The sequence below is a fragment of the Psittacula echo genome (genome assembly GCF_963264785.1).
Source record: "Psittacula echo genome assembly, chromosome: 4".
Lineage (NCBI taxonomy): Eukaryota > Metazoa > Chordata > Aves > Psittaciformes > Psittacidae > Psittacula > Psittacula echo.
In genome coordinates, this window is record NC_137738.1 from 69821759 (window position 1) to 69831616 (window position 9858).

General features: G+C 44.0%; 1 protein-coding gene across 2 annotated transcripts in view; it reads left to right on the forward strand.

Moving 5' to 3' along the window:
* LOC308219599 (gamma-aminobutyric acid receptor subunit rho-1) overlaps window positions 1-7003 on the forward strand; it is a gene marked incomplete at both ends in the record, with an annotated part of 28006 nt that extends 21003 nt beyond the window's left edge. For both annotated transcript variants that reach the window (XM_080614822.1, XM_080614823.1), the window contains 5 exons: window positions 2294-2376; window positions 3533-3673; window positions 4141-4293; window positions 5739-5935; window positions 6716-7003. In XM_080614822.1, coding sequence (XP_080470948.1) covers window positions 2294-2376; window positions 3533-3673; window positions 4141-4293; window positions 5739-5935; window positions 6716-7003 — 862 coding nt within the window. The remainder of the gene's footprint in view (window positions 1-2293; window positions 2377-3532; window positions 3674-4140; window positions 4294-5738; window positions 5936-6715) is intronic.
* Between the last annotated feature and the right edge of the window lie 2855 nt (window positions 7004-9858).

A 9858-nucleotide genomic window follows, 5' to 3' on the forward strand; every position in this document is an offset into this window, starting at 1 on the left:
CCATGTAGAACATCCTTCAGCATCTGAAGTGACAAGCTTCAGAGAAAGGGTATATGGTGTTAAAGCAAACCAAACATTTGACTTTGGCTTTTCCTGCTTTTTGCTCAGTTTCATGTGAAATGCATAAAAGCTCCTTGAAGGGACATTTTGGGTATACTGTTTTGTCTTCTAGTTTGAGGGGTGACCCCAATCCTGGCTTTCTCCCTTATTTTCCAACTGGTTGACCAGCTTCGGGAGCAACATTGCTGACCTAAGTCTGAACGTTATTAAAGCAGGAATTTTTTCTTTCTGATAGCTAACACTTTCATACTTGGAGAGCTTTCATACTTTTATACTAGGTGGGGAGCATCTGTCAGTCTCCAAAAGAAACTAAAATCAGGGCTTTAGTTTTCCTTGGCTGCAGCTCCACTCAATTAGAAAACGAGTCTTGCCAAATGAGCTGTAAGAACCTATTAGAGAGGAAATTGCTGTACAATATTCGGATGCAACAATGTCAACAGCCTCCACAGCAATGAAATGGTAAAGCACATACTAAATAAAAAAAGCATCAGATGACAGATAATGTATTCTGAAGGACAAAAGAGAATGAAAATCTGACTGATAGGAGGTCAGCATCAGCAAAATGCATACATAGGTTTAACTAATGATAAGGTTGCAGAAGCTGTGAAGACCTTTAAGTGCATTTTATAAAGCAACCTTAGGAGTGGCAGAGGTAGAGCTGAGCCTGCCATCAAGTGAGAAATTCATCTTCCCAGCCTGCTGAGGTGTTTTGTGATGTTATGAAAGGAAGGGAAGCAAATAAAGTCTTGATTCCCTGTGGGGTATCAGTTTGACAAGAATTTTCTTGTTCTATGACATTTTTATCTTCCTGTACATTGTAATTCAAAGTCTGAAGAATGTCTGCCTTCTCCTTATTATAGCTATTTCTTCACTCAGCACATTAGACAAGGTTCGGGTATTGCTTAGTCCTTTGCAAAGTTTGCTCAGGCCCTTAGTACAATAAGAAAAAAGACAATAAAACGTCATATTGCTGCATGATACCAATCACCTGCGCAGCAAGCCTTTATGGTGTCTAAAGAAGATGGGAATAGAAGAAGATCCAACTACTCAGATCCTGCCATGCACAGTCTTGTGCTTAAAGAGTTGTCCTTTATAAAATGGCGGTGAATGTCTTGAATAGCAAATTGACAGAGTTTAATTATTTCATTCGGTGGCGACTGTAGGTTGCAGTGCTTGATGAACACTGGGGAAGTATGAATGCTGGTCTCTTAGGAGCAAACGGGTCATTGCTGCCTGCCTGCCTCTGCTGCATGCCTTTGCCTGTAGATTGTATTTTTCCTTGATGTCTGCCTTTTTAAGGTTCTTCGCCAGACTTTGTCTCCTCTTGTCTTGAAAACCACTGTAGACCTCACTGGCACCTAAACAACAAGTCTGAGCCAAGCACTTGCACTCAAAGACTAAATCCAGATAGGAAAGCAACATCAGTAAGAGCCCGCACTTGCAGAAGGACTACCAACATAAGGAACTGCACTATGTTTCTATCATTATGTGACAGATGTCTGTCTACCATTAGCACTGCTATAATTCATTAATTCTTTCTCCACTATGACTTACACTTCTATCTTCGTTTACTTTCCTAGAGTTCAAGACAGTTCAGTCAAGATTTATGGATGTTTCCAGTGCAAACACAAAATCATGCTATTAAAAACGAGATAATGAGACTATAGCAAGACCAGAGCTTTTGATTGATGGGGAAGGGCATTTCAATGGTCTTTGTAGCATACCCGCTCCAGCATTGCCTGTGCCCTCTGGTGGCTGATACACATGTGTGGTCACTGGATACTCATTTAGCAGCCGGAAAATCAGAGTGCAGAGAAAAAAAACTACCTGCATCCCTCATCCCGCTAGGATGCCTTTGGAAAAATTGACATTATTTCACCATACAAAGCAACCCCTAAAAGCACAAATCTCTGCAGAGAGATGTTGGCTGATAGTCAAAGAGGAAGAACGTTCCTCTCTGCCCTTTCCCATTTTCTCCTCCAGTATTTTTGTCATCTAGTAGCAGTTTGTCATGGCCTAACTTTCTAGTCACCTCTTCTAACACGGGTTTGCTTAGAAATAAAAATGGCTTTAACTAAATTGGAACAGCTTTATCTGAGTGGAAGGTGCTTATTTTCAGTGGACTGTTACTGGCCATATAGTTACTTAATAAAAAACCCAAACTCACAGCTTTATTATTTTACAGTCACATAAGAAGACAAGTTTTTAATGGAGTGGGTTTTATTATTCCTAGAGTTACGGTAACGGCAATGTGCAACATGGATTTTAGTCGCTTTCCATTGGACACACAGACATGCTCCCTGGAGATTGAAAGCTGTAAGTAAAGCGAAGGGGAGCCAAGGGCTGCACCCCATGGGCACCCAAACTGTATTTCATTATACCAGTAATTATACCAGTAATTAAATTGTTGCTACATGCATGGCGGCTCTCACCAGAGTCACTGCAACACTAAGAGAAACTCCCTGCCCCTATATTTTCACTGGAATTGGATGGTGTTTGCAACAACGCATTGCTTTGAAAAACCAGCTGTGAGCACCGTCTTGCCAGTGTCCCTAAAAGCCAGGCTGCCCCGCTGTCACCCCATCCCCAGGGCCACTTCCCTGCACGTCAGCAGTCTCCAGCTGCATCCGCTTGCCCATGAGCCCTCAAATACACAAATAAATGGTCCTACACCCTTCTTGTGGACTGTCTGTTCATCTGTGGTGTAGCAACCATGACGGGGCACTGACATTAGTCAGCTTCCTCTTACATTTCTTACACCTATTTGAGACAAATGCAGCTTATACCCACATGTAGCTCCTTTGTCCCAAGTATGATGCACATATGAATTAGCTAAATTGCAAACAGAAACATTTTAAACTTCTCCCTTTTTAGGAGGTTTTCCCCTTCTCCTTCTTAAGATTGCAGTAAGAAATTGTAATCTTAATTCTGTTCTAAAGAATTTATGTGTGATTTTTTTTCTCCCTCTCTGGGAAGAGCTGCTACTAAACCCATCTGAAAGGATTAACATTAATATATTTCCACATGTGTTAGAACAGCAAGATCTGTGATGTTCATGTGTGCCCACAGGCAGAAAGCTTACCCAAGAGTTTTTCCTCCTGCGTGCCTCAGACCATCAGTAGGTTGTTCCTCCTGTTACCCTAAGCAGTCCCTTTCCTCTAGGGCTCCTTTCTTTGCTTCTGAATTTAGGACGTTTAGAAGGGACAATTTTTGAAGTTCTGATGTGGTGGGTTACCCAACATACATATTATGTGTGTGAAATTATGATGTACCAGGCGTCAGGCCTGAGGGCTGTGACAAGGAGCAAGTCCACTCCTTGCCGCAGACGTACCCACCATTGGCATGGCTCTCAGCTAGCTGGTGGCACAGTTGGGACCTCACAGGTAGCCTGGAAGGTGCGTGGGGACACACTGGGCTGCGGGTGTGACATCTCAGTGCAGTGGCACTGCCCAGGTTCACTTTGCTGCCCTAGATGCCTACACTGAAGATGACCTTATGCTCTACTGGAAGAATGGGAACGATTCCCTAAAAACAGATGAGAGGATATCGCTGTCCCAGTTCCTGATCCAGGAGTTTCACACTACCACAAAGCTCGCCTTTTACAGCAGCACGGGTGAGTACCAGCGTGTCTGACAGAGAGTGGGCTAGGGGAAAAAGGGGTGCAAGCTGTCCTTTCAGACCTTGGCCATGAAGGATTATTCATTGGGAGGCCTCTCGGTGGCCCATGAGACCTACCTCTTTTCTATGCTGAAGCTGCTGTCCCTGCCACAGACTTCTATCTTGATAGTTATATAGTCTGGAAAGGCAATCCTTCTTCAAGATCACACCAAGCCTTAACAAGAATTAAACTCTTCAAGTGCACGGGTTATATTGTCTTTGGAACTTACGGTACTGAAAGACGCTTTGACTTTTACAGCTGGTTCCATAAGGAGCCCTTTCTGTAAATTGCAATTATCTGTGGTTATTAACAGTGTTTTTCCAAAAGCAAATGAGGCGCTTTTCCCCTAATGCAACATGACCTTACCTGAAAGTACTTTGGTACATGTGTGACTTCTCTTTTTCCTTCTCTCTGTTATACAGGGTGGTACAATCGCCTCTATATAAACTTCACTTTACGCCGACACATCTTCTTCTTCTTGCTCCAAACCTACTTCCCTGCCACCCTCATGGTCATGTTGTCCTGGGTGTCCTTCTGGATCGATCGACGAGCAGTTCCCGCCAGAGTCCCATTAGGTAAAAACCAACCTTGCAGTCAGCAGACCTAAGAGACAATTGCTGCAGCTGCAGCCTTGACCATCAAGATGAAATCCCCTGCGCTAAGCACTGCCCCCATTGCCTTGTGGCACAGAAATCAGCTATGCCACACGTGTGTCCCCCATGCAGGGGCCTGGCCCTGGTACAAACTCCCCATCTGCCCTGCAGTACCAAGCAGTGCACAGTGCAGTGTGAGGGATTCAGCTTTCCATTTTGCATCATCTTTCAGACAGATGAAGCCATATGTCAGAGGAGTCTCCATGGGAGCAGAACTATGATACGGATATAAATCTTCCAAAGCAGGTGCCTTGCCCTTAGCAAAGTGCTGTTTATGTTTTCCAGACTTTGAGACCCAAGCTTGTTTCTGCTTACTGCAGGCAACACACTCCTCAGGATTTTATTTATTGTTAAAATCATATTCCTCAGTGGAGAGGATATACAGAGGCATAACAGAGATGGCAAATGGAGTAGTTATCCATGTCTGTGTTTAGAAACAGCATCCATTGCCTTGAGACCTCATTAAAAGCAGCATAAGGGTTTGAGCTATGGCTTTTTGGAAGATATAGGCACTGCCTTTAGCAGCACTCTTTAGCACCCAGATACTCCTGTGAATTCAGTCCATTATGCTTATATACATCATTTCAACTTTCAAAGGGATCATAAATGTGACATAATTAGCCCCTGAAATAAGAGGACCACAGAAAGCCTCCCTCAGAGCCAGGATAACGCTGAACTACAGGGGTTCTTGCCTTTGCTGATGTGCTTGTTGTGCTCACTCACGGTGTAACATGGGGCAATGTTGCCCTGTGGGACCCCATTAGTCTCTGCTCTTGCTCCAGGGAAGTCACAGACCAGAGTGAGTGATTTCCCACAAAGCAGGACTTCCTAGGAGCAGATGGAAAACAGGCCTGTGGAAATGGGTGGAAGCAGCAGTAGCAGCAGCAGATGGGCTCCATGTATGTCCATGCTGCAGAGGGGCTGAACTAGAAGATGAGATACTCAGGATAATAGAGTCATAGAATATCTCAAGTTGGAAGGGACCCATAAGGAGCACTGAGTCTAACTCAATGTACTTGTACCCCTCCAGCGACAGACTGTCCTGAGCCTGGGGATGGGGTGCAGCCAGCACATGGTCAAAGCACTGCTGCCTGGCCATGGGGTAGTAGGCTGGTGGTGTGGTGAGGAGCCAGGCTGGCAACACCCTGAGACCAGAACTAAAGCTGGTTTCACCAAAAAGGCAAGAAAACCCAAGTTAGAAATCAGGGCTGCCTGGACCCTCTCGGGCAGTGATGCCCATCACCCAGCTGTGAAAAACAATACTGAAAGGTAAATTCCGATGTCAGGAGATTGTAACAACAGCTCTATTTGTGATAAAGAGTCTGGCTTGACACAGTCTTATGGTCTCTCTGGTGGTGTATTCCCAGGGATAACCACTGTGCTGACCATGTCCACGATTATCACCGGGGTGAATGCCTCCATGCCTCGTGTTTCCTACATCAAAGCAGTGGACATCTACCTGTGGGTCAGTTTTGTGTTTGTCTTCCTCTCGGTGCTGGAATACGCGGCTGTGAACTACCTGACTACGGTGCAGGAGCGGAAGGAGAGGAAACTGCGGGACAAGGTGAGGTTTTCTATCTCTAATGCAGCTTTATGCCCCTCGGAAAAGGTATGGCAAATGCCTGGGAATGTTCGAAACCTTGCAACTACAGTGTGCTGCTCCCAGCTGCTTGGGGAGAATGCAGCAAAAAGACACCAGCAATGATGCATCCCAGGTTATAAACAATCCATACCCAAGCTCACTGCTCTTTCTTCAGAGTCTGGGGATGCTAGTTCCTTCTACATATAGTCCTCCACCACCTGTATAGATGGGATAGGTTTTAGGATTTTACCTTTAAGTATTTTTTATATTGAGGATCCAAGCCTGTGAATAGCACCAGATGGATACTGCATTTTGTGCTTTATATAACCTTTCTCCAGGCACAGCCCGAACCTACACAATGGTCCAAATTTTTCCCTCCTGCTTTTGTTACATTTAATTATAACCACCTAAAATTTCAGCCTCTTTCTTCAAATGGGGCAGGCCTCACACATTCCTCCTTGTGGTTTCCCCCGTCTTCTGATTTTCTTAGCTTCAAGGTACAGGTCCAGTATTTATTCACACCTTGATAGCTGGGCTGACGCCAAATGAGCTTTCCACAGCCAGCCCCACTCTCTCCCTGACAACATTGCGTCTTGCAGACACAAAAATGGAGCAGGAAAAAGCTGTTGATCCTCTAGTTCTCCCTTTTGTGTCCCAGCAGCCTGAATTAGAATCACAGAATAGAGTTGGAAAGGACCTTAAGAAGGGATATTTGTGTATAGCTGGACACTACTGAAAACCATTCCACACTTGTGTCCACAGCTTCCCTGTGCGTGCAGCCTACCTCAGCCCCGGCCCATGATGATGGACGGCAGTTACAACGATGGGGATGTGAATGAACTGGGGCACTACATGTCTGAGAACGGGAACAAACAAGACCGAATGATGGTGCAGCTGGCCCTGGGGTCTGAGAGGGGCTCGGGCAGGAGGAAAAACCAGAGATACGTCAGCATGCGGATCGACACTCATGCCATTGACAAGTACTCCAGGATAATATTTCCTGGTGCATACATCCTATTTAACTTGATATACTGGTCCATTTTTTCATAAACATACCTAACTCCTGTAGTCACAAAGCATCGTGACATTCAAGGAAAGTACAGTCTCATAGGCTAAGAGAGAAAACTCACTTGTGGCATAAATAATTGTGCAAGTTATTGTGCATTTCAGCAAAATAGAAGCGATATGATTGGAAGTTTTATACTTAAAGCTGTGCTACGTTCCTTCTTGTGCCTCACAGGCCACTGTAAACTATTTTAATAAGTGACTATAATTGCCAGTTGCTTATATATACTGCAGCCTCCATTTAGTGCCCCTGAGATCCCAATTCGTTAAGTACCCCAGCATGCGCATGCATCCTTCAACTCAGCAGACTTCTACACATTCAATAACAGTAAAAGCAAGAATATGCAAATACTTGCATGCTTGCAGGATGAGGTCAGAAACAGTCATTACAAACACAAAACATCCAGTGCTGGAAAACACTTCGACGATGTTATTGCTAGCTACAGCTTGCTTTCACCGCTTAATGCATGCTGCCCTCACAGTACTGCGCTGGCAAGTCTACATAGGAATACTTTCAGACTTGTGCTTTGTGCTGATCATATTTAAAAGAAAGAAACCCCGCCAAGCTATTTTGACTATCTTTTTAAAGTATGACTTGCAATGTACATTCACTAAGGAACAGCGCTAAACAAATCCTCTTGGAAACACAGGAGCTCTCCTTGGATCTGCTTATTTGAATCAGTGGGAGTTTTCTTCTTGAGTTTCCTGGGAAAGCGAGCAGGTCTCTGGACAAAATGACCCAGTGAAGACAACCAGGTGTCTACAAAGAGTAAAACTACTCTGAGAGAAGCCTCTTTTCTCTGAGATAGTGTGGGCATTACCGGCCTGTACAGCCCGAGAACCTGTTGCAGACTGTAAAGCCACCAGTGGTTGTATTTGCTTCCAGGAAAAGCCTAGTTCATCTGGGGTTTAGTAAAAGCATAACAGACAGGTGCTCAACAGGTGACAAAGCAGTAGTAAGGACTTTATACTTGAGTTACTAAAGATACCATGCCAAAAACTTCAGAGTGAAGTAAAAAAGGAACTTCCACCACAAGGCAGAAGCTCCACTGCAGACCCAGGTACAACTAACCGAGGACTCTGCTTTCATGCTGCATCTGTCTCCCTGGCACCCTGCAGCCCTCTGTGCCCTTAAAGCAGGCTCAGCATTTTCCAGGGCAGGAGCAAAGAGCCACAGCTGGAGCTGGGGGCACTTGGCATTGACTGAAGTCCCAGCTCTCCATCACAGTTTCTGCAGAGCAACCAGTCAGTAGAAATATTCCATATGTAAGAGGCAAAATGTGTAATGCAGAAGTAATAAAATAGCTCAGGAAGACAGGAATCAGTTGAATGGAATCAGGGGCCTTCACAATAAGAGGAGCACCAAAGGTGTCTCAGAAAGTGTGGTGTATAGCATGTCTGCTGCCACGTGCTATACAGCTACATCCACAAAGCTAACCGAGGGCTTGGATGAACACATGCACAATTTTTCATGCAATTACCAAGTTCTCTACTCCCTGCACAGCAGCTGCTGTTGTCTCTTACAGATGTAGCTGCTCTGAGAATCAGACCAAAGCAGTTGTGTCTCTAAAAGGAAAGTGAATCTTCTGACATGAGATCTCCCCTGGCCTGACAAATCAGCCACTCTACCGTCAGGCTCGTGACACAGACTTTGCAGCTATTTGAATGCTGCTGGCTGTTGCTTTGATTTCCTACGTAAATAAGCATCATGTAAACATACGCAGCGTTTCTTACAACTGCTAAAATCATGATGTGCAAAACGAGCTGTGCTCATCTTGCCCTTACAGCCTACACTCCATAGGTGAGGTGATGAAATCACAAAAGCTAAAAGCCATTAAAACACACCCATCCATAAGATAGTTTTACTACTCATTTCTACATAGCTGCTTTTTTCCCCCCCACATACACACACTTAGCTTCATTTTATCAAGTTTCCTCCATATCATATTATTCTTCAGTAGATTTTTTTCAAGAAATTAAAGTCTATTTCCTTAAACCATAAATGTTTCAGTCAGAGGCAGAATGGTCACTCCGGCAAAAGCAGAGGAAAGGCTGGCCACCCTACCTTATTCTTTGCTGCAATGGCACATTTTCCCACAAAGAGCTGCAAGATTCCTTAGGTACTACTTGCACAGGAATGCATTTAGATTCTCAGTATTGTAAGAACCCATTTATTCCTACAATTTAAGAAGAGCACGAACAAGAGTGCCAGATCTTATAGTAAGCTCTCCAGCTTCATAAGAAGCTTAATGCTATATAGTTTGCTGCAGTACTGTACATTCCTTTCTAGACTCCTTAATCTCATACTACATTTGGCATCTGACTAGTATGCGTATAAGGAAGATTCTGAAGATAAAAATGGGAACTAGCCCGTTGAACTCCCTGGCTTTCAGTGAGAGACTGGTTCCTAACTTCCAAGTGATTTTCAAAGCTTCCCTTCCAGCTCACCAACCTGAAAAGATTCCCCAACCACCATGTTTGGATTTACATTGTTAATTTACTTGTGTTTTATTTTGGGAAACTCTAGTGCCTTTTCAGTCTTATGTAAATTTGTATATAGATGTATTCTATAAGTACAGGATATGTCATATACAGGCAGTGTTTGCTATCAACAAGTGTACTCATTAAACATACTTACATACACCACTTTTTGTCTTCTAGCCTTTCAGTGCATGAGTTTTGTACCCAATCATTAACACTCTCCGCCTCTCCCTGTCCACAAGAAATCAGTTATTTGTTTGGGTTTATTTCTAGAAGCACTCAAAACCACAATAAAACTTCACATTTGTACAGCATTGTGCATTTTCTATCTTCAAAAGAATGATCTCCATGAAAGTCCA